This window comes from Ovis aries, chromosome 6 (genome assembly GCF_016772045.2).
Source record: "Ovis aries strain OAR_USU_Benz2616 breed Rambouillet chromosome 6, ARS-UI_Ramb_v3.0, whole genome shotgun sequence".
Lineage (NCBI taxonomy): Eukaryota > Metazoa > Chordata > Mammalia > Artiodactyla > Bovidae > Ovis > Ovis aries.
The window spans coordinates 25,418,554-25,432,955 of record NC_056059.1 but is presented as its reverse complement, the minus strand read 5'-3'; the positions used below and the strand labels follow the sequence as shown (position 1 = coordinate 25,432,955).

General features: G+C 36.8%; 1 protein-coding gene across 15 annotated transcripts in view; it reads left to right on the top strand.

Annotated features, from left to right (window-relative positions):
- C6H4orf17 (chromosome 6 C4orf17 homolog) overlaps nt 1-5,931 on the top strand; it is a 98,638-nt gene extending 92,707 nt beyond the window's left edge. For 14 of the 15 annotated variants that reach the window (XM_027970859.2, XM_042251214.1, XM_060416857.1 and 11 more), the window contains 4 exons: nt 578-659; nt 2,001-2,190; nt 3,160-3,203; nt 5,559-5,931. In XM_027970859.2, coding sequence (XP_027826660.1) covers nt 578-659; nt 2,001-2,190; nt 3,160-3,203; nt 5,559-5,755 — 513 coding nt within the window. In that variant the 3' untranslated portion in view covers nt 5,756-5,931. The remainder of the gene's footprint in view (nt 1-577; nt 660-2,000; nt 2,191-3,159; nt 3,204-5,558) is intronic. The other variant, XM_042251217.2, reaches the window with a different exon arrangement.
- Nucleotides 5,932-14,402: the final 8,471 nt, after the last annotated feature.

The following is a 14,402-nucleotide window of genomic DNA, read 5'->3' as shown; positions in this document are numbered from 1 at the left end:
TCACTAGAGAGAGGAGCAAAACTGATGGGGTAGTTCTGTGACCAGAGAATCCCATGGTGCAGTAGCAAAGGGTCAGTTCCCAAAGAGAAGAAAAGTGAATCACTCCTCCATAAAATGTTGGTCCTGAACAGACAAAACAAGAGAAAACTGCATGGCTTAACCTAAACTATTGCAGTTGACCCTTGAACAATATGAGGTTGAACTGCATGGGTCCACTTATACATGGATTTTTTTCAGTAGTAAATACAACAGTGCTACATGATCCATGGTTGGTTGCATCTATGGATTCGGAATTTAGAATATGGAGGAGCCACCTATACCGAGGGCTGACTCTAAGTTATAGCTGGATTTTTGACTGCCTGGAGGGTTGGCAGTAGACTAACCTTGCCTTGCTCAAGAGTCAACTGTATTTGTACTGAAGATGTTTTTTTCCTATTTGAAATCTGGCTTCCAAGTTAAAATCCCAATTGACTTTAATACTGTGTACAGAGTGACATTTGGGAAGACAAGATTGTGGAGAGAGTAAAGGAAACCTTATACACTTTGCTCACTATGTAACCCTAATATTCTCTGTCAGATTCTGGAAAAGCTCTGTAACAGTTTACACACTGATTCTCTGGCAGAAGTTCTTCAGTGGCTGCTCCATGCAAGTCCAAAAGGTAAGATTATGTATTTTTGAACACTGAGCTCAATTTATGGCCAGAAACTAGGAAATGTGACAAAGTCTGAAGTTTTCTACCTTGGATTTGCAAAGACAATGCTGCAATTTTATTTCCCTAGTGTTCAGCATCAGAGTCCTGTATATGCAACTGCACACAAGCTGGTCATGCCCCAAACTGAACTTCTGTGGGTGACGTGAAACACTTGTGTCCAGAGCTGGTTTGTGCTTCTCCCCCAGGCCCATGCACCCAGGCTCTCCCTGAGCATATCTCTGGCCTGCTGGGAGGCCTCAACACAGCCTGTTTCTCCTCTTCAATGTGGATGGCAGGAGCACAGCCTTTCAAGTTCCAGATTCTAACACCTCTGCCAGTTCCTCACCAAAACCATCAAGTCAGTCATCTCCCAGCCTCCTTTAGGCTCTTTCTGGCCTGTTCCATGAAAAATATATGCCAGTCCCAAGTGGGATAACCATAAATAACACAGAGCAGCTATCCCCAAACCTAGCCAGTCATCTGACTGACTGAGGCAAAACTTCTGAGGTGGGTGGGGCCTGAGAATATGCATTTCTAACAAGTTCCCAAGTGATGCTGATAAGCCTGTTCTGGAGAGCACCCTTTGAAAATCAGTGTAGTAATCAGAGTTAGGAGATACCCATGTGTTAGGGACAGATTAATAATTTTAAATGGAATTAGAGGCATTTGGAATACCTTACCTCAGGAATTCAAGATTACTTGGCAGGCAACTGAGAAGTATTTGGGGGTAAGGAGTTTTTACGTTTTTTTTTTTTTCCTTTTTAAGAATATAACTTTTAAAAATTTATACAAATAATGAGTGCTTACTGTTGGGCAAAAAAAAAAAAAAAAAAAAGAAGGTGAGCCAGACCAAAAAAAAGAAGAAAAATAAAATTATCACAGACACCATTTTAGTAATGCTTTGATATGTATCTTTTCAGAGATGCTTATAACTATTATTTAAAATATTAGTTTTAATTTTCATGAGCTCATCCTGTACTTAGTATTTTTTATAGGTATCTTTGTTTTTATCTGGCAGTGGCCTGTAAGGCTGGATTCTGTACTCAGTATTTAAAATCTATTCCACTGCCACTCAGGGACAAGTACCCCCATTAAGTTAACTATTCTGAGTAGTCTGTTATATCACAGGTGGAGAGAAACTAGGTTAATGTAAAACACCTTTTCTACACAAACCTTAACTCACACAAAGGTGCCTACCCAGGAAACAGGCTACCTTTCACACTGGAGTGCTGGGTAAAAGAACTAATCCTGTGTTTCTAGCCAACGTGATAAGTATAACCTTCATGACCCCTCTCTTTTTTAAATCAGAAAAGGAGTGGGTCTCAGCTTTGATTCATGCTGAACTGGCTGAGAGAAACTTGTTAACTCGTCTCAGAAGAAACACCTCAGATGAACCAGCAGCAGAGACTGGGAGGCCACCCAAAGTTAAGTCACCCTCAAATTCATCAGCAAAATCAAAGGTGCTAACCAGTTCTAGGGAAGGACATCAACAGAGGAGGTAATCAGGCTTGATGGCCAGTTACGGGGCATGTGGTTCATACAGACTTTAAATTCCCTTTTGGTTATCTTTCAAAACACTAAAATTGCTGAAGTTTTAATGTCCTCCTTATTCAGTAAATGACAACGTACTTGTTTTTTCATATTACATTTATGAAAATGAAAGAAATCATTCTAAATTCTACTATTTAGAGCATGTTGGCAGAGGCCATGTCTTCCTTACTCAACAATCTATCTTTTTGAGAAAAGTTCCCTTTCCACTCAGACGAGCCACCCAGAAATCTAAGAAAATGTAGTAGTTCTCAGTTTACTGAAAACAGAAGTAATAAAGAAAACCAAAACTTCATTGTTACTGTATACTTTGCAAGAATGCATATCATAGAGGTATCACTTTTTCTGTCTAGAACAATGCAGGATTAAAATATATTGCTTAAACTAATTTCCCCTGACATATGCCTGGGGGCTACTAGAGGGAAAAATAACTATTTAGGGAATTAGGAATTATTTCAGGAAACTTTTCTCAAGCCTTATAATTTTAATGACAGAAGAAAATACATATTTATGTGTAACATCATAGTGAAAGAATGTGGTAAGAAGTTATTTAAGCTGGGAGAGAAAATAATTTTGCTTTAAAAGCAAAAGTTGGGTAAATCTTAAATTTGGGGAAGATAAATATTCAAAACAAATAATATGTCTCTTTAAAAAGCATTAAGATGGAGGAGAATTTTACATTGGAGACTGGGAGATAGGGTCAATTTCTCTACCCTAGTGAGTAATATCTGATGTACTGTTCATATGTTTACTCCAAGTCAGAAGAATTTTTCATCAGAAAGTACATTTAATGCTATCTGCATCAAAAAACAGAGATGTTTATTTAAGAAACATACATTTCTTAGCTTGATGATGATGGTTCAGTCTATAGAAAATATTTGTATCTGTGAATTTCATTTTGTTTCTCCAATTGATTTAGAGTGTCAAGTCAAGGATCTGAAGAAAATAAGGAAGTACTGAAAGGTTAAGTACAGTTTGTGATAATTACTGAATTGATATAAGAAAACCAGTAAGTATCTAATTAGTTGGGAGACACAGGTATTATGGATCTATGGTTTTAAAGGGAGTATAATGCAATAGTGATTTACAGCTACTCTTAAGGGACAGCACCTGCTGAATTTCTCGTAGAGGTAAATCTGACCTGTTTTCGACTTTGTTTTGAAAGGCAAAGTGCCTCATCACACTATTTGAGAAGCAAGACAGCAGGAACTCGGTTTGGTCATTTCAATCCAGTGACTGGAGAAGACCTGCACTGACCTAACAAAAAAAAACAGTGATATCAGTTTGGGTTTTTCACAGCTTAACTGTCATTGAACTAAATGATCTTCACTTGAAACAAAGTCAGCCAGAGAAAACAGTAACATTTTGGCAACCAGCCACAACATGTGCCCCAGACATAGCTTGAATACAGTAGCAGCAGAGCAGCAGCTTTGTGTCCCTGTCAGAAGCCCAGCCCCAGCCTGCAGTCAGGACCAAGACATATCAAGAATTGTGGAAAGCCCTAGTTTGGTCCCAAACAGCCCAATCGAAATATCCCTGTGGGTTCCGCCAACTCCTAGCTTTAAAACAAACAAAGCAACAGTGACTACAGAGCAGCCGCTATGAAGCATGTCTACAAGCCTCAAATTGTCTTACAAGAAGTCCCTCTTACATCAGGAATGATACAACAATCTATTAAGAGATCCAAGAGGTCACTCTAGACCCCAGCAGTTTCTGTTGGGGTTAATCAAACCCAAAAGAAGTGCTATTTGCTAATATGAGGCAATAATAAGTATAGTTTAGAAATTAGAAAACATTTGCTTACTCTGACACTCCAAGGATAGTCTATTGTATCTGACTCTTCCTAACAAATTCTTTACCCTAGGACCATAAAATCCTGACAGTGATGACTTCTATTATTCATGTCTTATCTGTAGGTCTCAAATATATTTTACCATGTCTAGATACTTATATACAACCACCCAAATCATACCCCTTAAAGTCTTTGGTATAGGTATTCAGTTCAGTCGCTCAGTCATGTCCGATTCTTTGCAACCCCATGAACTGCAGTATGCCAGGCCTCCCTGTCCATCACCAAATCCCAGAGTTTACCCGAGATCACGTCCATTGATGGTGATGCCATCCAACCATCTCTTCCTATGTCGTCCCCTTCTCTTGCCTTCAATCTTTCCCAGCGTCATGGTCTTTTCAAATGAGTCAGCTTTTCACATCAGGTGGCCAAAGTATTGGAGTTTCAGCTTCAGTACTTCCAGTGAATATTTAGGAGTGATTTCCTCTAGGATGGACTGGTGGATCTCCCTGCAGTCCAAGGGACTCTCATGAGTCTTCTCCAACACCACAGTTCAAAAGCATCAATTCTTTGGTGCTCAGCTTTCTTTATAGTCCAACTCTCACATCCATACATGACCACTGGAAAAACCACAGCCTTGACTAGACGGACCTTTGTTGACAAAGTAATGTCTCTGCTTTTTAATAAGCTGTTTAGGTTGGTCCTAACTTTTCTTCCAAGGAGTAAACGTCTTTTAATTTCATGGCTGCAATCACCATCTGCAGTGATTTTGGAGCCCCCAAAATAACGTCAGCCACTATTTCCACCACTGTTTCCGCATCTATTTGCCATGAAGTGATGGGTCCAGATGCCATGACCTTAGTTTTCTGAATGTTGAGTTTTAAGCCAACTTTTTCACTCTCCTCTTTCACTTTCATCAAGAGGCTCTTTAATTCTTCTTCACTGTCTGCCATAAGGGTGGTGTCATCTGCATATCTGAGGTTATTGATATTTCTCCCGGCAATCTTGATTCCAGCTTGTGCTTCATCTAGTCCAGCGTTTTTCATGATGTACTCTGCATATAAGTAAGCAAGGTGACAATATACGGCCTTGACGTACTCCTTTCCCAATCTGGTATTCAGTGTCTCCCCAAACCCTCCTTTCTGCTTGGATGTAGGCCTTGGGAAGGCCTTATCAGTGCAGTTGTTTTAACCTGCTTGCCTGCTTTTTTTGTCTGTCAGGACTGTAGATACTTCACCTTTCTCTCACTGGCCCCATCCTTTGCCCATCACCAGCTCTAAATGGTTCCCACCAAAATAATGTTTGATTCTAACTGAAAGAACATATCCTGCATGTTGTAGTACAAATAGCTCATTAAAGATGAGCAGGTGGTAATAAAGATGAGAATAAATAATTTTATGAAATTTGGGTATATCTGAATCACCTAAACTTCATTTTTTTTTTGTATGTCATTTGCTACTAAGATATGACAGAAGTTACTATATTTGGATGTCTCAATTATGGTCTTATTGAGACTTTTTCTATTTCAGAGGGCAAGCCTCCATTGTTTATAAGAAGAAATCAGACGAAAATACCTGTTGCAGAATATTTCAGCAAGCCAAAATCTCTTCCCAGGCCTAAAACTCAGGAGAGCACATTAACAAAGCCAGTGTCAGCAAGGAGTATACAACAAGGATACAATCCCTCTGCCCAAAGAGCATTTTATCCTATAACATACCAAAGGTAGAAATGTTAGACTGGGCTAAACCTTTCAGAAACACGAGTTTCACTTTGTTATGACATCAATTATGAAAAACACATTTTTGGTATGGAGGAATCAATAGCTCCTCTATATGGTGGTACATGTAAATCTCATAGCAACTGTATATAAAGCTACTAAATAAATATTAATGGAAAAATTTCTATTTGTAGTTAATTAGTACCTTGTGTAAAAGATGTTTGTTTATATACTACATTTCTAGTCTTGGGCTACTATTAATATTAAAACATAAGCATTGGACTCTGATACTAGAAAAATCATCCATAATCAGAATTTAGGCAATTTCAATTCAACACTACCCCAAACTTTGATAGAAAATCAACAACAATAATAAACAAACTGAATTTTAACATCTGAGCTACTTCTTGCAATGTACTGTGTTCAATAATATAGGACTATTGAAAAAACCATTTGTTAAACAAATGTCATAAGTTAGGAATAATTTTTCTTTTTATGAGAAAGTGAGCCTTTTTCTAATAGTCCAACTTATGAGTCAGAAAGGAACTACTGCTGCTAGTTCCCTTCTATTCACTGCTAATTGTGAATCATATTAACATTTCCTAATGCTGAACTTTTGGTATTTTTAAAATAAACCACTGTAGGGCCATGCTGACCTGCCTCTTGAGAAATCTATATGCAGGTCAGGAAGCAATAGTCAGAACTGGACATGGAACAACTGACTGGTTCCAAATAGGAAAAGGAGTACGTCAAGGCTGTGTATTGTCACCCTGCTTATTTAACTTCTATGCAGAGTACATCATGAGAAACGCTGGGCTGGAAGAAGCACAAGCTGGAATCAAGACTGCTGGGAGAAATATCAATAACCTCAGATATGCAGATGACACCATCCTTATGGCAGACAGTGAAGAAGAACTAAAGAGCCTCTTGATGAAAGTGAAAGGAGAGTTGAAAAAGTTGGCTTAAAACTCAACATTCAGAAAATGAAGATCATGGCATCTGGACCCATCACTTCATAGCAAACAGATGGGGAACTAGTGGTGGAAATAATGGCTGACTTTATTTTTGGGGGCTCCAAAATCACTGCAGATGGTGACTGCAGCCATGAAATTAAAAGACACTTACTCCTTGGAAGGAAAGTTATGACCAACCTAGACAGCATATTCAAAACCAGAGACATTACTTTGTCAACAAAGGTCCGTCTTGTCAAGGCTATGGTTTTTCCAGTGGCATGTATGGATGTGAGAGTTGGACTATAAAGAAAGCTGAGCACCGAAGAATTGATGCTTTTGAACTGTGGTATTGGAGAAGACTCTTGAGAGTCCCTTGGACTGCAAGGAGCTCCAACCAGTCCATCCTAAAGGAGATCAGTCCTGAGTGTTCACTGGAAGGAATGATGTTGAAGCTGAAACTCCAATACTTTGGCCACCTGATGTGAAGAGCTGACTCATCTGAAAAGATCCTGACGCTGGGAAAGATTGAGGGCAAGAGGAGAAGGGGATGACAGAGGATTAGATGGTTGGATGGAATTACTAACTCAATGGACATGATCTTGGGTAAATTCCGGGAGTTGGTGATGGACAGGGAGGCCTGGCGTGCTGCAGTTCATGGGGTCGCAGAGAGTCAGACATGACTGAATGACTGAACTGAACTGAAGGCCATGCTATATTCTTCTTCCAGTGTTTGCTGAATTCTACCTAGCAATTAGCCAATCTTTTGTTTAGAATGTTTGCTGTGATATTCAAAACAAAAAATATTCTTATAAATTTTGTGTGTATGCATGCATGCACACAATACTAACACATACCACACTTACTGTGTGTCAGGAATCATTCTAAACACTTCAGTTATAGTAACTTATTTAATTTTCACAGTAACTATTTGAGGTAGCTATTATTGATATCCTCCCTTTTTTTTTTTCCTGAGGTAGATATTGATATCCTTCCTTTTTTTTTTTTTTAAATAAGAAAACTAAGACTCTGGGAGTTGTACTCACTGGAATGAAACAGAACAGTTGTAACAAATGTCATCATTCAAATACAACAGAGGTTTCTTCTGCATGTAAGTGTCTGAAGTGTGTGTTTTCAACCAGCAGATGACTTCACTTTACTTGGTGATTCACAGGCCCTTGATCCTTCCATCTTGTGGCTCTACCATCGTCGAGGTTTCACTGTTAACTTCACCTTCCTGGAAAGAGACGAAAAAGTAAAAGTGGAAGCAAGTATTAACTTCCAATAGCTGCTATAGTAAATTACCACAAACTTAACTGGCTTAAGCCAACACATATTTAAATTCTTAAAATTCCAGGGCTGAGGTCCAAAATAGATCTCCTTGGGCTAAAACCCAGGTGTTGGCAGGGCTTCACTTCTTTGGAGGCTTTAGGGGGGAATCTGTTTCCTTGCTTTTTCCAACCTCTAGGGGGTACCCACACTCCCTGGCTCATGACTCCCTCTGTCTTTAAAGCCAGCAGGGGCTGGTTGAGTCTCTCTTGTAACATCACCGATACTGACTCTTCAGCTTCCCCCTCTTCCACTGTTAAGGATCCTATGGTTACACAGAACCTGTCTGCTATCCAGGTTATCCAAGATAATTTTAAGGTCAATTGATTAGCAATTTAATTCCCCTTTACCATGTAACACCATAGGTTCCAGGAATTAGGATCTCTGGGGGAACATTTTTCTGCTTCCACAGGGAGGGGGCATCTACTTCAAGTCTTGGTCTTGAAATGGGAATTGTCACTTCTAGTCACCTTCAATGGTTGAGAATTAGTCTAGCTGAAAGGAGGCTGAGAAAATTATTAAGCAGGAATTGTATTTCCAGCTACAGCTATATTCTGTGGTGGACAGTTAACTCTGACACAAAAGTGACTGGTTTAAAGTATAGCTGGAATCTATTTGCTTAACCACTAGGCACTACTAATATGTATCAAGACTATGCTCCTTCATTAAATTCATTTCAAAGCTTGCTCTCTCTCTCTCTCTTTTTCCTGTCAGGGAGAGGTTGCAATAGCATTGTAGATTCCTTTTCCCTGCAAACTTAAGTAAAATTTGGGCTTCCCTGGTGGCTCAGAGGGTAAAGAATCTGCCTGCAGTGTAGGAGATGTGCATTCGATCCCTTGGTCAGGAAGATCCTCTGGAGGAGGAAATGGCAACCCACTACAGTATTCTTGCCTGGAGAATTCCATGGACAGAAGAGCCTGGTGGGCTATAGCCCATGGGGTCACAAAGAGTCAGACACAACTTAGTGAGTAATACTTTCATACTTCAGTAAAATTCACCTATCAGACCATGTAGGTTTGGTGTCTTGGGAGTGGTAGTCCTTTGACAATTTTATTTCTTCTGTGATAACTGGTCAGTTTATATTTTCTGTATTTTGGAGAATCAAAGTAATACAGCACATTAACAAAGGCAAGGACAAAAATCACACCATTATTTCAATCAATGCAGAAAAAAATTTAACAAAATTCAACACCTTTTCATGATCAAAACATTCAACAAGCAAGGTATTCACAGAAAGCTACCTCAACATAACAGAAGCCATATGTGAAAAGCCCATAGCTAACATGGAATTCAACAAGGGAAAGACTGACAGCTTTTCCTTAAAGATCAGGACCAAGGTGAAGATGTCCATTCTCACTACTTCTATTCAACACAGTCCTGGAAATTCTAACAGAGCAATCCAGACAAGAAATAAAAGGTATACAAATTGGAAAAGAATAAAGGGACAAATATAATTAAAATGATTTATTTGCAGATGATATGATCTTATATGTAAAAAACCATAAAGATTCCACATACAAAAAATTCCCCATTAGAACTAACAAATTCAGCAAAGTTGAAGATGCAAAATCAACACTTAAAAATCAGTTGCATTCTGATACACTACAATGACCAAATCAAAACGAAAATTTAGGGAAAAAAAATCCCACATCCTATAGCATTAGAAAGGATAAAGTACTTAGAAAAAAAATTAACCAAGGAAGTGAAAGACTTATACACTGAAAGCTAAAAGACAATGCTAGGAGAGATTAAAGAAGAAAGGGAAAAATGGAAAGACATTCCACATGCACTGACTGAAAGACAATAATGTTAAACTGTCCGTACTACTCAAAGAGACCAACAGATTCAGTGCAATCTCTATCAAACTCTCAATGACACTTCTTATAGAAATAGAAGAAAAACTGTAAAATTCATATGGAATTTTAAAGGACCCTGAATAACCAGAACAATCTTAAAAAAAAAAAAGGGGGGGGGGGCAGCTAGCAAGCCTCACAGTCTTTTGATTTCAAAACATATTACAAAGCAACAACAGTTAAGACAGAGTAATACTGGCATAAAGATAGGCATACAGACCAATAGAAAAGAATAGAGGGCCCAGAAACAAACTCTTGCATACATGGCCAAATGATTTTCAACAAAGGTGCTGAGACTGCAATGGGTAGAGGACAGTCTGTTCAACAAATGATGTTGGGAAAACCAGATATTCATATGCAAAGGTATAAAGTTACCTTATACTTTATAAAAAATTAACTCATTTGATTAAAGACCTAAATGTGAGACCTAAAACTATTAAGCTCCTAGAAGAAAACAGGGGAAAAACTTAAGGACATTCAATTCAGCAGTGATTTCTTGGATATGATACCTAAAACACAGGCAATAAAATTAAAGATAAATGGGACTCCATCAAACTTTAGAACTCCATGGCACAAGAAACAACACAGTGAAAACACAACCTATGGGGTGAGAGAAAATATTTCCAAATCATGTATTTGATAAGGGATTAATATCTAGAAAATGTAAGGAAATTTTATAACTCAATGATAGAAAACAAACCAATTTTAAAATAAGCGAAGGACTTGATTAGACATTTCTCCAAATAAAATTTTACAAATGGCCAATAAATGTGTGAAAAAATGTTCAACATCACTAATCATTAGAGATGATCACCATGAGATATCCCTTCATACCCATCAGGATGGCCACTATCAGAAGAACAGAAAATAAGTTTTGGTGAGATACAGAGAAGTTGGAATGCTCACACATTGTTGATGAGAATGTAAAATGGTATGCCTATCATGGAAAACAGTATAGATTCCTCAAAAAATGGAATTAACATACAATTCACTAATCCCATTTGTGGGCATATATGGAAAAGAAATGAAAGCAGGATTTAAAGAGACAGATGTACACTCATGTTCATCACAGCATTATTCAAAATAGCCAAGAGGTGGAAGCAATCCAAATATTCATGAACAGATGAATGATAAAGAAAATGTATTACAATGGAATACTGTGCAGCCCAAGAAAGAAATTCTGTCACATACTATAACTTGCATGAACCTTGAGGACATTATGCTAAGTGAAGTAACCAGTCATAAAAGGACAATATTGTATGACTCTACCATATGAAGTGCCTAAAGTAGTCAAATAATAGAAAGATAGTTACCAAGGACTGGTTGGAAGGAGGAAGGGAAATTAGTGAGTATAGAGTTTCAGTGTTGCATGATGAATATGTTCTAGAAAGCTGTTCCCCAACAATGTGACTGTACTGGGTTGGCCAAAAAGCTCACTAGGGTTTTTCTATATAATCTCACTAAACTGTACACTTAAATTCGATGTTATGTGTTTATCATAACAAAAACCTAAAGTGGAAAATATATGACTTGAACAGCATAGTTAACAAACTTCATAAATTGAGCGTTCCCTCATTTTTAGTTCTCTACAAAGAATCTGTGTAAAATAAGTATTTGCTTTTGGTATGTCTCACAGATATGCCCATAAAACATTTGGTCCTAGATTTTATAATACTAAATCAAATTACTTAGAATTATAAAATTCTTTAGGGTACTAAATATTTTTTGGTGATTTTAATTTTTGTAAGCCATTTCACATAAACTTTCATATGTACTGACACAAAGTAATTTATAATTCCCATTTGTTTACAATTTAATATCTCCATCATTTCTATATTGTCTCGTCTCCTTAAAGTTTTCTTCTTTAAAAGACCATTATTTTTTTAAAAGAATTGAAACCAATACAGTATTGTAAGTAAAATAAAGTAAAAATAAAAATTTAAAAAAAAATCCTTTGCAAATCCAAAAAAAAAAAAAAAAAAATTGTTGCCTTCAGCCTCTTAACTATATGTTTGTTTTACTTTTAATGCTGATTTTATCTTGTTTCCCTCTTTCAACTTTGAATTTTATTCTGTTCTTTTATAACTTAAATTAAATGCATGGCTCAATAATACTAGTCCTGCTTTTCCTAACTTAATGGGCTATAAATTGTCCTCTAAACTGTTTTACTAAATTCCACAAGTTTTAATACACATTGTTTCATTAAATTTACTTCTAAATATTTTCTAATTTTTTCTTCTGCAACCCATAAGCTGTTTTGATATGCCTTTTCAAAAAAAATTTCCCCAACATATGCTTTTTAAACTTGTATTTTTTTAATGATTTATAATTTAATTGCATTGTGATCAAATAATATGATAGGCAAAAATGATCCACAAAAATTTTCTTGTGGGTAGCTTTGAGGGTTAGCATATGGTCAATTTTATAAATGTTCCATATGACTTGAAAATAATGTGAATTTTTAAGTTGTTAGACACACAGGTATATCCATTAAACCAAGCTTGTTAATTGTGTTGTTCAAATCTTACATATCCCATCTAATTTTTCTCTTCATGCTTATTTTCTAACTATTATGGTAGATGATGTAGTTCTGTGGTCTTTGTGATTTTGTTCACTTTGATTCATGTATTTTGAAATGATGTGTAAATGTAGTTTAGAATTTTACAATTAAGTTATAAGAAACTATCTCCAATATTGTTTTTTATGGTTCTAGGTTGCAAGCCTTTCCTCTTGTCCCACAAGTTTATTTTCTACTTTTATTGTTATTAGAGAAGTTGCCTATATTATTTTTACTTTTGAAATTACTTTCCTTTGTGATTTAACAGATACTTTTATGAATGTCCCTTATGCACTGGAAAACTTTTCACCTATAGAACTGGATATATATCAATTATATCTCCTATTAATTCTAGCATTTACATCTTCCATAAATTTATCCTTTGTCCACCTGAGCCATCATGTATTGAAAAGAATAAATTAACTTCTCCCTAGACTACTGCATTTCTTAATATTTCATATAATTCTCAGTCTTCTTTCAATGAATTTAAATATTATGCTACCTGGTGCACAGATATTCATAACTATGATATCTTCACTAAGGATTACATTCTTGAACACTACAACATGCCTTTCTTTTGCCTCTTTCACTGCAAAGTGTTGAATCTTTCCCCAATGTTAAAGCTGTAACTTCTGTCTTCCTTCTTATTATTAGCCTGATATGCTTCTATTTTAACATTGCTGAGTAAACTTACTTAAATACAGCATAAGTTTAGGTTTTGAGTTTTTAAAATCTAATCTGAGTGACTTTAGATTATCTGGTGATAGGACAGACAGATATTGTCTTGTGTGGTCCCTGTTTTATGTTAGTACTGTTTTTTCAATGTTTCCTAAAGGAATTCTGATTTCCATACTTTGATAAATGTTCGTTCTAGTAATTTAGAAAGTTTGAATATTTAGAATCTTATCTAATTCACAATCCTTAAAGCAAAGCCTAAAACAAAGGGTTATACATTATTCCTTTTGGGGGCCCGGCAATGTCAAAAAGGAAGAGAAAGAAATGAAGAAAATGAGACAAGAAATGAAGGGATGTCAATATGAGAAGGTATTATCAAGTTAGCTGCTGTTTGGTTTCAAACCAGTTGACTGCTCAACCCTAAGGGACAGGCTAAATGGGATAACATTCCCATTTTACAAATGAGGATTCTTGAGACCTAGAAAGGTTAAATAACTTGCCCAGAGTCATGCAACTATCATGTGGCAGTGGGGAGATTTAAACCAACTCTTTCCACTAACTGTACTATCTCTTGATTCTGTCACTGGTTCTCCCCTTCCTATTTAAGTGCCTACTATATGTGCCTAGCAAGAAGCCAAGAAACCAGGGATAAACATCTCTATGCTAACTGCAAGAAATTTCAATGAGCATTCTAGAACACTGCCGTCATTAATTCTAATCCCTGCCATTCTTTTTTCTTATTAATTCACTTTTTACAACAGTTGTCTGTACTATTCTTGGCACTGTATGGACAATTCTTGCCTTCTATCTATATCATCTCAGTGACCTTTCCCAGCTACAAGGTGAAATAATATATCATTTACTTCTGATTATAATTGGTGGGTTTCATAATTGTTCATTCACCTCCTAAAGTATTCCTAAAAAGAATCTTCAGAATTGCTTCCTTTTGGCTTTCCCAAGTATTTTAAAATTCTCCACAATGCAAACACTCTGATCTCTGGAGAAACAGTCTCAACAATGTCCTTCCCCTTAAAAAGGAGCTTGCTTTATAAAGATCATGCATTTTTAAAGAAATGAAATGAGAACGCAGCCACGATGGCAGAGTAGAAAGACCCTGAGTTCACCTCTTTTTAGGAGCACACCAAAATCACATCTGCAGAACAATCACTGATGAAAAAGACTGGAAGCTACCAGAACTAAAAACATCAAGAAGGAACCACAAGAGGAGCAGGAGGGGCAGATTCACAATATAATCAAATCCCATACCCCCCAGGTGGGTGACCCACAAACTG